Below are 15,184 nucleotides of genomic sequence, written 5' to 3' on the forward strand. Positions count from 1 at the left end.
AAAAAAAAAAAAAAATCACTCATCTTTCCTTCTAGTATTCTCATGATTTCTGAAGTAAACTTTTTATTTCGGAATAATTTTAGATTTATAGAAAATACAGAATGATAATACAGAGCATGACATATTTTAATACCTAAAACTCTGCTCCGTCTGGAATTTACTAAAAAGACTGATATAGAAATCAAATTTTATTTTATTTTATTTTGTATAATTCATTGAGTATTATTTTAAAGTATTTAAAAGGTAATAACATACATATTAAAACACGATTTTAAGTCCATTTTTTTTTCAGTATACTTGGTAACATACAAGGGTATATCACCATAAAACCAGGATTTGTAATCATGAGAGGAGTAACCCCAGAAGGTTCCCAAACCAGGTGGAGGCAATGGAATCAGAATTAGAAACAATTACTGTGGGCCAGGCACGGTGCTGTAATCCCAGCACTTTGGGAGGCCAAGGCAGGTGGATCGCCTGAGGTCTGGAGTTCAAGACCAGCCTGGCCAACATGGTGAAACCCTGTCTCTAACAAAAATACAAAAATTAGCCAGGCATGGTGGCGGGTGCCTGTAATCCCAGCCACTCAGGAGGCTGAGGCAGGAGAATTGCTTGAACCCGGGATGTAGAGGTTGTAGTGAGCCGAGATTGCGCCACTGCACTCTAGCCTGGGTGACACAGTGAGACTCTGTCTCAAGGAAAACAAAAAGAACAAAGAAATAATTATTGTGATGGTTAATTTTATGTGTCAACCTGGCTAGGCTAAGGTGCCCAGTTGTTTGCTCAAAACAAGTCTATATGTTGCTGTGAAGGTATTTCATAGATGTGGTGAGAACAATTGGTAGACCTGAAGTAAGCAGATTACCCTCTATAGTGTGATGGGCCTTATCCAATCATTTGAAGGCCTTCAGAGCAAACACTACGGTTTCCTGAAGAAAAAATGCTTCTCCTCAAAACTGCAGCATAGAAACTCCAGACAGCCAGAGTTTCCAGATTGCTGAGCTTCCCTGCAGATTTTGGACTTGCTAGCCCCCACAACTGCAAGAGTCAACTTCTTAAAACAAATCTCTATATATGTATATATCCCCATTGGTTCTGTTTCTCTGGAGAACTCTAAAATAATTAGCCTTAGATTTCTCAGAACTGTAATTCTCCATCCTCGATGGAACAGAGAGTAAACTGAACTTGCCAAGCAAATTATACAGTAGAATGTATAGGCAGAAACAAAAAGTCATTCCATACCGTTACAGCACAGCCATAGTGCTTAAAAGGACAGTCTTGCTCAGCTTCAGGACATACAGCCAGGTGTTCATCCACCTACAAAATGCAGAGTCACAAGCTATAGAAATTCATCACTTATTTTCCAACTGCAGCAATCAGGGAGCCAAGGGTGGCTTGGGAAGAAGGCAAGGACCAGGAGAAGGAGAGAGGCCTGGCAAGAAAGAGCTGTGATGAAAACTGAAGAGAGTTTGCAGAAAAAGAGAAGGGAAGGCAGATATGTCATGGTCATGAGTGTAATTTAAGCCCTGGGCCCTTATATTTGGGATTTTATCAAACACAGACCACAATGATTACTAAAACTTCATCTTCCATAAAATCTACAGAGAGGATTATTTGCAGTTACCTCAGTTTTTAGAATAATCTTCGCACAATTGTTGGGACAAAATACTGGGTATTCAGGACACAAGTTTTCTTCATGATTCTGAAACAAAGTATAATAAAACAAAGCCAAGGGTTATCTTTCATGGCCTCACAGTGATTACACCTGTGTCTCTTTGGGGATATATGTCATATGGCTTACTCTCTACAGGAAGTTATTGCCTAGTTCCAAAAAAGGATTAAAGATGTCCACTTTCTAGGTATAAATGAACTTAATTAAAATAATAAATTTTCCAATTATTTCAAAAGAAAGTCATAGAGCATAGGACTCAAAGAAGGTAGATTGGGGAACTGCCAGCATAGCTCCTTCGGGACATGTAAAAGGTACCCATGCTTTCTTTTTATGCCTACATCCTGCCTCCCCAGCTACACTGCAGAATTCAGAACGTAGACATTATCTTCACCTCCTTGTGACTCAGTGCTCAGCATTCCTTACACATACACAGCATGTGTTCAAATAACATTTTTGCCAATAATAAATGAAGACAGTGCTACCAACAAGAAGGTTTTAAGCTTTTCACAGAACTTCTCTCCAAAAAGCAAATTCTTTAGACTAATTCTGTACAAAAACAAATGCAGGAATGTTCTTCTGGCATTCCACCTGATTCACTGTGACCAGTCAGGCATAATTTAGCTCCATAAAGATGACTGTTGTGTGTGTTGTTTTTTACCTGTAGATTGATGACTACCACATCCTTTTTGCAATAAAGGCATTTTTCCTCTCGAAACTGACAGTATGCACTCAAATGCTCTTTCAGGTCTTTCCGTAGGACTGGTTCCCGGCAGTTCTCATTAGAACACTGCACAGCTTGAAATAAGCACTGCTGAAGGTGATCCTGCAACAGATAACAACAGGCCAGTGGGACCTGCTGACCAGTGTGGTAGGAGGGAAGTCAGCTGGAAGGCCCAGGGAGGGAGAGAGAACAGGGTGGGCAGCTGGGCAGAAAGGCTTGCACAGGGCAAGGCAGAGGGTAGGCTCTCAGGGGATGCTGCCCACTGCCTCTGTTGAGGAGAGGGCATGGGGAGGGATGCTTGTACCAGAGATGGGAAAGCCAGTCTTGGGGGGAATTCAGAGGACAGGGGAAGATGGGTGAGGAGGGAAGTACACCAAGTTTGTTTTAGATGATCTAATAATGTGCTCATATTCTCAGGTTAGTTCTTGGATATTTTCCTTAATTTACCAGTTCTTCAAGGACATTTTTATTTTTTTTGTGGACTCTTCATACCAACCCCCAGCATCAAGTATGGGTCTCTGCACAGCAGATGGTAAAAGGACACAGGAAAAAGAAAAAAGGAGAGAAGGGCATATCCTAACTCAAGGAAGAAAGGGAAAGGATTAAGAAGACGAAAATAAGGCAGAGGAAGCTATTCCAGAAATGATAAAGGAGGCGGAGGAAATACAGGTTCGCAGGCCCAAGAGAAGCTAGGAATGGTCAGACTGGTAAAATCAGGAAAATTTTTAATAATTAATAATACTTTATTGGCCACGTGTGGTGGCTCATGCTCTTAATCCCAGAACTTTGGGAGGCTGAGATGGGAGGATCACTTGAGGCCAGGACTCAAGTCCAGTATGACCCCAAGACTTTGTCTCCACAAAAAAAATTTTTTTTAGTTAGCCAAGTGTTGCAGTGTGCACCTGAGGTCCCAACTACACAGGAGGCTGAGGTGGGAGGATCAGTTGAGTCCAGAAGTTTGAGGCTGCAGTGAGCTATGATTGTGCCACTACACTCCAGCCTAGGTGACAGAGACTGTCACAAATAATAAGTTATTTAAATTTTATTTTAAATATTCTCTAATTTTATTTTAAACGTTATTTTAAATATTCTCTAATGTTATTTAACATTATTAAATATAAACATTATTTATGTGTAAATATATTTAATACATTATAAATAATATATATTTAATATATTATATGCAATATAATATATAACATTATATATACTATTTAATATTTAATATTAAATGATTTAATTTAATCATCATAGAGAATGATGACATGGACAGTGTTCACTCCAGGATTCTTCACATTCTATTTTATTTTTATTTTTATATTACATTATTTTATTTTATTTTACTTTTGAGTCAGGGTCTCTCTCTGTCACCCAGGCTGGAGTGAAGTGGCACGATCTCCGTTCACTGCAACCTCCACCTCCTGGGTTGAAGCTTTCCTTGTGCCTCAGCTTCCAGAGTAGCTGGGATTACAGGTCTGCACCACACCCAGCTAGTTTTTGTATTTTTAGTAGAGACAGGGTTTCACCATGTTGGCCAGGCTGGACATTCTAGTTTTTTTTTTTCTCTTTTTTTTTTTTTTAGACAGAGTCTTGCTCTGTCACCTAGGCTGAAGAGCAGTGGCACCATCTCGGCTCACTGCAACCTCCACCTCCCAGGTTTCAAGCAAGTCTCCTGCCTCAGCCTCCCGAGTAGCTGGGATTACAGGTGCCAGCCACCATGCCCATCTAATTTTTGTATTTTTGGTAGAGACAGGGTTTTGCCATGTTGGCCAGGCTGGTCTCAAACTCCTGGGCTCTGGTGACTGGCCCGCCTTGGCCTCCCAAAGTGCTGGTATTACAGTCGTGAGCCACCACGCCTGGTCAACATTCTAGATGTTAAAAAGCAGGCATATCTCAGTGAAAACCTTTGAATCACTGCAGTTATTGTCATGCTGGCAAGTTACCAAAATGTTAGAGAATTTGTCCCTCTGAGGGTCCTTTAAGACAAAATTGGCAAGCTAAGACTCACAGGCCAAATCCAGCCTGCTACTTGTTTTTATAATTAAAGTTTTATTGGAGAGGAGCCACACCTATTCCTTCACATATTGTCTAGAGCTGCTTTCCCTCTCAAACGGGAGAGCTGAGTAATTGTGACAGAGACTGTATGGCCTGCAAAGCCTAAAATAGTTACTATCTGGGTCTTTTTTATTATTATTATTATTATTATTATTATTATTATTATTATTATTGTTTGACTCTTAACATTTGCTGACCCCTTCTCAGAAGAAAAACAGTTTTTTGACAGTGAGATAAACAAATACAGCTATTCTCCTTCACCTCTGGTAGTAAGAATCACATGGTGATCACAGTTAGAATCCATCTCTTCTCCAAAATTGGCTGATATTACTCCTCAACCCTCACCCAGTCAATATTCATCGAAACTCTGTGACCTGTAAGATTCTACACCTTACCACACAAGGGGGTGGGTGGGAAACAAGGAATGAGGGGAAATATAAAAGAAACAGGTGGAGAGTAACCAGCCCCTGCTCTCCACAAGCCAGTTTTGGTCACTAAAGCTGTTCAATGGTCCATTTGAGCCTCATTTACTTTTTAGGCGTAGTGACAACAAAGTTGGAAAAAAGGCCTTGCTCTAGGACTTGACTATTCAAACAAGAGGCAAAGGACACATGAAAACATAACACATAACAAACAGTCTATGAACCTCCAAATAAATCCCTGGGTTAACAAGGAAATCATTTACACATTTATAAGCTCAGTGCCTGAGGGATTTGGAGGTGTGATAGAGAAAAGACTGAATCATCTGAAATATGTGTTCCAAAATGTGTGGGTGTGCAGGGGAAATTTCAGCAGCCTCTCAGCAATTCCCTGGAAGTTAGAGAAGCCTGAGTCATGTTCACGTGCAGTGTGATCAAACTTGACATGGGCTTGCCAGGCAGCACCACACTTCCAGCTTCCCATTTAACCACCTTCCCTAGCTGGAGGGAAGAGCAGTTGGGGTTACTTCATTTGAAAGGCACTCAATTCCCCTTCACTTACATTTCCCCTACAACTTGTTGGTTTCTCTCTCCTATCAATGCTTTACCTTTAACCCACAGCCTGTCTCTGTCCTGGTCTGAGTGATCTGTGTTAGATCATAAACCCCATGAGGCCAGGCCCCACAGTTGCTGGGAAACACCTAGACAGCACCAAGTGAGCGAGCAAATGCTTTCGGGGAAGGACCTCACAATTGTGTCTTTCTGTAGTCATGCCCTGGGTCCCACACAGTTCCCCCAAAATAACATATTCTTGAGTGTTTGTTTTGTCTAGCATGTCCCACACCCTCTCTTCTGGCCCAGTGATCCCTATCACACAATTAAGGTCTAGTGGATACAAGATGTTCTCCATGCGCTCCATACAGGACGAACCTCTTCACTCACACCTCAGCCCTAGGTGGGCTATAGCACTGTAGCCACCTGTACTGCTAGACTGGGAATCCTTGAGGGCAATTGACTGAATCCCTGTACCATGCTTAGCTCAGTAACTGTCACATAAAGGGGTTCAATACATATCCCTGGAAAAATGGCAAAGGCAGATATTGTTCATGAATAATACCAACCTGGTACCGGCCCAGAATAACCTTGGCATTACATCCAGGAGCATTGCTGCAATATACATACAAGTTGAGGACTTCTCTTTTGCAGCAATTGTCTTTAAAAACCTAAAAGATAAACATAATAGGTCTCACACACTCCAAAGTTTTACAGCAATGTGAATTAAGCTATTATTAATTTGGTCTTCAAGTATATCTCAGAAGGCAGGTGGAAACTTCCAGACACCAGCTGGAATGAAAATATCACACTTACACCACACTGAAAGAAAAGGCTGTCTCAGATATATGCTTTTGACAAACCATCAAACATATAAGCCAGGTAACAATGCCCTGTGCAACAGGCTGCAACTAGGTGAATCTTATGGTGAACCTGACCCCACATTCTTAAACGTCAGGAGGTAAAGCTTGGTCAAGAGTGATGCTTTCAGCTTCCAGTCCCAGGGTAAATGTATTACTCATCAGACAGTGTCACTGAGGCTGTGCTGGCTTGCTATTTTAGCACAAACCAGGAGTCGGCAAACTTTCCTGTAAGGGGTCAGATAGTCCACATCACAATCGTCTCTGTTGCCACATTTCAACGCTTCCATACACAACACTTAAATGAATGGGCACAGCTACATTCCAATAAAACACTATTTATGAACACTGAAATTTGAACTTCACATAATTTCTACATGTCACAATACTTTCTTCTTTTGATTATTTAAAATGAATTTTTATTTTGAAGTAGTTTAAGACTCACGAGAAGTTGCAAAAATATGAAGGTTTCTATGCACCCACCATTATGTAAAAAGAATTTCTTAGCTTACAGGCCATACAAAAACAGGTGGCAGGCTGGATTTGCCCTAAGACTGTAGTATGCCAACCCCTGGACAGTAGGTCAGACAGACACTAACTGCAGCACAGCCCCGTTGTAGGTATTTGCAAAACACATCATAAGGGGTATAGAGAAGACGCAAGTACAGCAGACTAGAGGCTCAAGGAAAGCTTCTGCTTGAACATCCTGCAACAGAATCTTAAAGGAAGAAAACTGACCTTAAAGGGGAGTTTTAAGGGAGAAAACCTTCATGACAATGGAACAGACAATGGTTTCTTAGATACAACACCAAAAAAGAACAAGCAACCAAAAAAAGAAAAAAAAAAACAAATGAATTAGACTTCATCAAAATGAAAAAATTTTGTGCTTCAAACACACTGTCAAGAAAGGGAAAGGACAACCCACAGAATGGAAGAAAAACACTTGCAAATCTTAGCAGCCAAACGGCTGCTAAGAGATTTAGATCCAGAATATATAAAGAACTTTTTTTTTTTTTTTGAGACAGAGTCTTGCTCTGTCACCCAGGCTGGAGTGCAGTGGCATGATTTCAGCTCACTGCAACCTCCAACTCCTGGGTTCAAGCGATTCTTGTGCCTCGGCCCCCCAAGTAGCTGGGATTACAGATGTGCACTACCACACCCAGCTAATTTTTGTATTTTCAGTAGAGACGGGGTTTCGCCATGTTGGTCAAGCTGGTCTCAAACTCCTGGCCTCATGTGATCTGCCTACCTCAGTCTCCCAAAGTGCTAGGATTACAGGTTATAAATAATTCTTATAATTCAACAAAAGGTAAATAACTCAATTTTTTTAAATGAGCAAAGAAAATAAGTAGACATTTTTAACAAAGAAGATGTACAAACAGCTAATAAGCACATAAAAAATGTTCAACTTCACTAGCCAACAGGAAAATGCAAATCAAAACCATAATATATTAGCTAGAGCTAGTATAGGAAGGGGATAAAGAAGCAGCAGGAGAGGAGACTTGGGGTGGAGGAGGGGTGTGGTCAATAAAGATCCAAACAAGCCCCTCAGACAGGGCTACGAGTAGGGTCTGATGTGACTCCACAGCAGAAGAATATGGACTTCAAGGAAGGTCTCCCTCGACCACTCTCTTGCTCCAATCTCAATGTCCAATTCATTGACTTCTTCTCCATCACCCTGAGAGCTGCTAGACTAAAGCAGTGACTTTCTTACCTCCTGAGATTTGATGACCTCTTTGTCTACAGGGCAGATTGGCACTGTGTTTAATTCTCTGGAGAAAAAAATTAAAATAGAGTCAGAGTTAGTTGTTTACCTCAACAGCATTTCCAAGACCAGCCCCAGGGCTCCAGTCATGCTCTAGCCCTGGGCAGGCTGGTCCCTGTCTGCACATGCTATTCCCTCTACCTAGAAGGTGCCTTCTGCACCCGTCCTTTAGCACCTTCCTAGTCTTTCAGTTTGCCTGAGAAACTTCATGCATCCTCCAGGATGCAGTCAGTGAGTCCCTGGACAGAGCTAAAAGTCCCTGTCCTTTATCACACTGTGCCACATTTGTCTCTAGACTGGGACATTCTAGAGGGCAGACACGGGGTCCTGTTCCACACTGTAGCTCTTCAGCATGAGAGCACAGAACACACAGGTGCTGAATGCACGAACACATGAGGGAATGAGGATGCACTGTAATAATCCCCTTTCAAAGCTTGGCAGGGTAAAATGACTGCCTTGCTTCCTATATAACCCCCCAAAGTGTGCCTGCTTCCATATCTCTCCTGGTCTCCTCCCTCAACACAGCATGACCCAGGTCTTACAGCTGCCCAGGAGTGGACAGCATCCATGGCAGCAAGGTCCCTTCTAGGAGCCACAGCACCTCTTCCTCAAGGCAAGGGAAGATTGGGGTAACTACAACACAGACATTGTGAGATTCAAACCCTTCTCCACAGCCAGCTCCCATGATGGAGTGTGTGTCTAGGTCTGCTCTCCCATGCAAAGCAGGTGCAGTCTGAATTTTAAGAAAAGGTGAATATCTGTAAATTAGTGACCAAAAAATGATTATTCTTCAGGCCCTCACAGAAGGGATCTGGGAGAGTCCTTCCTTATAGTCATGGTCCTGTGGCCAAGTTAAGCAACTCCAAAACCCATGAAAACAGTTGAGTGGCCACATTTGCCACCTGGATGCTGGGCCTGCCATGGCCAGAGTTGCAGGCCCTGCCCACTCACCTCAGGGACAGGATGCAGTGCTGGCAGAAGCGGTGCCCACATCCTGTCTGGTGGGGGTTGTGAAGCACCGAGCGGCAGAAGGCACATTTGTAGCGCTCTTCCAACCGCTCCACAAACTGGTACTCTATATTGGGCTCAAAGTCCAAGGAAATGGAGTTGCCGGAATTCTGGCGGATAAAACCACAGGGCATACCTCTATGTTCTTCTGAATAAGCCATTCTGCAGGGGTCAGGGGAGAAGAAGGAAAATTAAGTGTGCAAACACTGAAACAACTACAGCCATCAGGTGCTTTGGTTATTTTTCTCATAATTAATGTACATCATTCACATGGTCATCTGTTGTCACTCTGAAACAACAGTGACAACCTCCTGCCACCAGGGGTCTCTGGCAAAGGTACAATGTCTTTGGGGTGCTCAGGTTACAGGCTGGACCAGATGACTTCTAGCTGGAGGCCAGTGGTGTGATCATGGCTCACTGTAATCTCCAACTCCTGGGCTCAACTGATCCCTCCCCAGTAGCTGGGATTACAGGCACTACAGGCACACACCACCACACCTGGCCAATTAGAAATAGTGACATGGTTTGGCTGTGTCCCCATCCAAGACTTCTCTTAAATTCACACATGTTGTGGGAGGGACCCAGGTAATTGAATCATGGTCTTTCCCATGCTGTTCTTGTGTGCATAAGTCTCATGAGATCTGATGACTTTATAAGGTGGAGTTTCCCTGCATAAGCTCTCTCTCTCTCATTTTGCCTGCTGCCATCCATGTAAGACATGACTGGCTCCTCCTTGCCTTCTGCTATGATTGTGAGGCATCTGCAGCCCCGTGGAACTGTAAGTCCATTAAACCTCTCTTTTTTATAAATTGCCCAGTCTTGGGTATGTCTTTATAAGCAGCATGAAAATGGACTAATACAGACAGGGTCTCGCTATGTTGCCCAGGCTGGTCTTGAGCTCCTGGACACAAGTGATCTTTGCGGCTCAGGCTCCCAAAGTGCTGGGTAATCCACTGCACCTAGCCTAAGATAACACTCTTAAAACCTGTGGAGCAAGGCCGGGAGCGGTGGCTCAAGCCTGTAATCCCAGCACTTTGGGAGGCCGAGACGGGCGGATCACGAGGTCAGGAGATCGAGACCATCCTGGCGAACACGGTGAAACCCCGTCTCTACTAAAAAAAAAAAAAATACAAAAAACTAGCCGGGCGAGGCGGCGGGCGCCTGTAGTCCCAGCTACTCGGGAGGCTGAGGCAGGAGAATGGCATAAACCCGGGGGGCAGAGCTTGCAGTGAGCTGAGATCCAGCCACTGCACTCCAGCCCGGGCGACAGAGCCAGACTCCCTCTCAAAAAAAAAAAAAAAAAAAAAAAAAAAGACCTGTGGAGCTGAAGACCCAACACAGCAACACAATATTGAAGGAGAAGAACAAAGCTGGAGGACTGACACTACTCAACTTCAAAACTTATTATAGAGCTACGGTAATCAAGACAGTGTAGTACTATCAACAGAACAGATAAATAGATCCAGGGAACAGAATAGAGAACCCAGAAATAGACCCACATAAATACAGTCAACTGACCTTTGATAAAGGAGCAAAGGCAAAACAATGATGCAAAGATAAGTCTTTTCAATATATGGTGCTGGGACAACTGGACATCCACATCAGAAAACGAAGCTAGACACAGACCTGACACCCTTCACAAAAATTAACTCAGAATGGATCACAGACACAAACATAAAATGCAAAGCTATAAAACTCCTACAAGATAACATAGGATAAAATCTAGATGATGTTGAGTTTGCCAATGACTTCTTGCACACAAATATATTACTCAGAGTATCTATCACTGCCATTGCGGTAGATTGAATGTTTGTATTCCCCCCAAAACTCATATGTGGAAATTCTAATCCCCAATGTGACAGTATTAGGAGGTGCGTATTTGGCAGGTAATGAAATCATGAGATTGGAGACCTCATGAATGGGATTAGTGCCCTTATAAGAAGAGGCCAGGGAAGGCTGGGCGCAGAGGCTCACGCCTGTAATCCCAACGCTTTGGGAGGCCAAGGCAGGCGGATCATGAGGTCAGGAGATAGAGACCATCCTGGCTAACGCGGTGAAACCCCGTCTCTACTAAAAATACAAAAAAATTAGGCAGGCGCAGTAGTGGATGCCTGTGGTCCCAGCTACCTGGGAGGCTGAGGCAGGAGAACAGCGTGAACCCAGGGGGCAGAGATTTCAGTGAACCGAGATCATGCCACTGCACTCCAGCCTGGGCATCAGAGCAAGACTCCGTTTCAAAAAAAAAAAAAGAGGCAAGAGAGAGCCGGGAATGATGGTGCACACCTGTAGTCCCAGTTACTCAGGAGGCTGAGGTAGGAAGATGGCTTGAACCCAGGAGTTCAAGTCTAGCCCAGGCAACATGTCGAGACCTCCTCTCTAAAGATGCCAGAGACGTCCCTGGCCCTCTTGCTGCCATGTGATGATACAGCAGTTAAGTCTGCAGCCCAGAACAGGGACATCATCAGAACCCAACCACACTGGCACCCTGATCTTGGGCTTTCAGCTTCCAGAACGGTCAGAAACCTCTGTTGTTTATAAGCTACCCAGTCTATGGTGCTTTCTTATAGCAGCCCAAGCTAAGACAAGTACCAAGCCACATCATTTCTCACCTGAACTAAATACGAGTTCATTCATTGCTTTCTTCTCCAATCTACTCTCCATACTAGAGCCAGGATGAGACTTTCAAAATGCCAAGTACAATGTAAGGTTATCTCCCTTCATCTTTTAGTGGCTTCTCAGGGCTCTGAGAGAAAGTCGACAATGCTAAGCAGGCTCAAGATTGTATCCTCCCCAATCCAGCAGCATCCTGGACCTCTCTTCCCTGGCTTTCTGTACTCCAGCCACACAGGCTTTTTTTTCGTTCTTCTAATACACCACACTTTATGCCACCGGGCCTTTGCACAAGCTACTTGGGAGACTGAGGCAGGTGGGATCACTTGAGCCTGGGAGGTAGAGGCTGCACTGAGTCATGATTATGCCACTGCACTCCAGTCTGGGTGACAGGGCAAGAGACCCTGTCTCAAAAATAAATAAATAAATAAATAAAAAGTCGGGGGTTTGAGACCAAAGCTCCACCTTTTCCCTAGTGTTTCCTGCAAAACTTCAAGGGTGGTAGGTAAGCAGTGTAAGATACAAATGTTCCCTCCTGTAACATGGCTGATTCTTGGGATTTAACAAAAGTTTTAATTCTGAAGATGAAGAGGCAAAACATTTTATTTACATGCACAGCCCTAATAACCAAGACGCACCTTTCTCTCAGAGAACTCGAAGAACCACTTTCAAACTTCCTTACTCTGCTTTGTGTTCCCTCGTTCCTGGGGAGGTTGGCACTTCACATCCTGTGCCCTGATGTCATATTCTATGTCCCTCTGAGATTCTCTTCTGAGGCCAGGCCCAAGTCTGTCACACAGCATCTAAATTTGGACTCTCAGAGATGTACCTAAAGCAACAGGCTCATTCAGTCCCCAGAATGAGGCAGTAGGATGTACAAAACTCAGTTCAGGTTCCCCTCCACTACACTCTACACTCTACGCTCTTCCTAACACAAGAATCTATGGAACGCATCTGTGTGTATGTCCATTTTTTGCCACAACAGTAGTTCTCCAACTTTTTGGTCTCAGGACCCCCTATGATTTGAATGTATGTGTCCCCCCTAGAATTCATATGTTGAAATCTAAGGTCCAGTGTCATAGTATTGAGAGGCGGGACCTTTATGAGGTGATTAAGTCATGAGGGCTGTGTATCCATGGATGGGACCAGTGACCTTAAAATGGGCTCAAAGGAACTAGCTAGGTTCTTTTGCCCTTCCACCTTTCCCCATGTGAGAACAGTGTTCATCTCCTCTGGAGGATGCAGCAATAAGCTGTTATCTTGGAAGCAGAAAGTGAGTCCTCACCAGACACAGAATCTGCTGGTGTCTTGATTGTGGACTTCCCAGCCTTCAGAACTGTGAGAAATACAGTTTGTTCTTTATAAATTACCCATCTGAGGTATTTTGTGATGGCAGCACTAAGATAACACTCTTCTTTTTTTTTTCTTTTTTTTTTTCAGAGACAGGGTCTCACTCTGTAGCCCAGGCTAGAGGGCAGTGGTGTAATCATGGCTCACTGTAACCTCCAAGTCCTGGGCTCAAGTGATCCTTCCACCTAAACCTCCCCAGTAGTTAGGACTACAGGTGTGTGCCACCACACCTGGCTAACTTTTTTTATTTTTATTTTTTTAGAGACAAGGGTCTTACTATGTTGCCCAGGCTGGTCTTGAACTCCTGGCCACAAGCAATCCTTTCAGCTCAGTAAAGCAATAGGATTACTACAGGTATGAGCCACAGCACCTGGTCTAAGATAACACTCTTAAAACTTGAGGAGCCAAAGATCCAACACAAGAGCACAATACTGAAGATGAAAGATACTACCCAACTTCAAAACTTATTATAAAGCTACAGTAATCAAGACAGTGGAGTATTGTCAAAAGAACAGGCAAACAGATCCATGCAACAGAATAAAGAGCCCAGAAATAGACCCACATAAATACAGTCAACTGACCCTTGGCAAAAGGGCAAAGGCAAAACAATGATGCAAAGATAGTCTTTTCAACAAATGGTGCTGGGACAACTAGACATCCATATCAGAAAACGAAGCTAGACACAGACCTGACACTTTCACAAAAATTAACTCAGAATGGATCACAGACATGAAAGTAAAATGCAAAACCTACAACTCCTACTAGATAACATAGGACAAAATCTAGATGATCTTGAGTTTGACAATGACTTTTTAGGTACAACACCAAAGGCACAATCCATGAACGAAAGAATGGATAAACAGACTTTCATTCAATTTTGCTGTGAACCTAAAACTGCTCTAAAATAAAATTTTGTCTTTTTTTAATGGAAGATCCCTAAGAGTTTTTGTTTATGTAAATTATATCTATTCATATTTACCATACTTGAGAGTCAAATTGAGGAATTAAAAAAGTATTTACTTCAAGATAATAAGCCAATTATATGTTAATACAAATAATATTTTTATGAAAAATAACCATTTTCCAAAACAAAAGAATTAGTGAGAAGAGTGCCACCATTTTACATGTTTGCACATCTCTTTAATGTCTTGCTTAATAGAAGATAGCTGGATTCTCATGTCTGCTCCTACATTCAGTCTGTTCAGGAAAACACCTCTGTGCATTTGTAAAAGAAGAGTAAAAATGGCAAATGATGTCAGTACTATTATGAAAATAGTTTTGACCATGCAGATCCCCGGAAAGTGTATCAAGGAGCTGCAGGCAGTGCTGTGCTAGTAAACGTTTAATAATCTGCTCAACTAGGGGAAAGCTCCAGTTTGTAGCATTTGCCAATTTCTGTAGTTAAACACTTCCACTATGGCTAATTTCAAGGTAACAATGCAAAAGGTCACTGAACTGGAACTGTGAAAGAGATGCACACAATTGGCTCTTACCTGAACTCACCTGAAGTAAGAGTCCATTAAGTGTTTTCCTAGTAAGAGCTGTTCCAGCACCCCAGGGGCCTTTGAAGCACACTTTGGAAACCACTGCTCTACTAGGCTGTTGTGCAGGCCCTTGTCTTGTCAGCTTTGTCCCGGCAGGCACAGCACATGTGACTCGTACAGTCTCCTTGCTCCTGCTGAACAGCCAGCAGAGGACTGAATGCCCTATCCTTCCTCTCCCCATCCATGTGTTTATTTCCCAGGCCTATTCAACAAGCCTAAGTCATTCACTGACCTTGTTCACTTTCTAATCTGTTATTGTCTTGTCCAGTATTTGTTTTTATGAAATTGGGTTTTTAATCTCATCATACATTGTAAAAAATAAGCATTTATGTTCAGCTGTGAGATGTGGACTTGAGGTGTCTTTCTGGGTGAGGTTCTGGTATATCAACAGAGCTGTGATGTCCCCCAGGGCAGGGTCCGTCTCCTTCTGAAGCTTCCTCAAGCCTGGACCCACTGTCTTCACTGACATGAGACAGCCCAACAGCAGAACTAGAAAGGCTATGCTTTTTTACCTAACAAATATATTTATCTAATTAATTAGATATTTTCAGCTGGTACTCTGTCATTCCCAGGCAGCTATTTAGTGGAAATGAGTAAGCACTCAATTTTATTAAAATCTTTCCCCTCTGTG

At 42.9% G+C, this 15,184-nt stretch overlaps 1 protein-coding gene across 2 annotated transcripts in view; it reads right to left on the reverse strand.

The window, feature by feature from the left end:
- Positions 1-15,184, reverse strand: part of TRAF5 (TNF receptor-associated factor 5) — a 49,243-nt gene that overhangs the window by 13,094 nt on the left and 20,965 nt on the right. For both annotated transcript variants that reach the window (XM_011975796.1, XM_011975799.1), the window contains exons 2-7: positions 8,993-9,211; positions 7,991-8,048; positions 5,986-6,087; positions 2,328-2,492; positions 1,622-1,699; positions 1,240-1,314 (exon numbers count right to left, since the gene is read on the reverse strand). In XM_011975796.1, the coding sequence (XP_011831186.1) occupies positions 1,240-1,314; positions 1,622-1,699; positions 2,328-2,492; positions 5,986-6,087; positions 7,991-8,048; positions 8,993-9,210 (696 nt within the window). In that variant the 5' untranslated portion in view covers position 9,211. The remainder of the gene's footprint in view (positions 1-1,239; positions 1,315-1,621; positions 1,700-2,327; positions 2,493-5,985; positions 6,088-7,990; positions 8,049-8,992; positions 9,212-15,184) is intronic.

This window comes from Mandrillus leucophaeus, unplaced genomic scaffold, assembly GCF_000951045.1.
Source record: "Mandrillus leucophaeus isolate KB7577 unplaced genomic scaffold, Mleu.le_1.0 Scaffold159, whole genome shotgun sequence".
Classification (NCBI taxonomy): Eukaryota; Metazoa; Chordata; class Mammalia; order Primates; family Cercopithecidae; genus Mandrillus; species Mandrillus leucophaeus.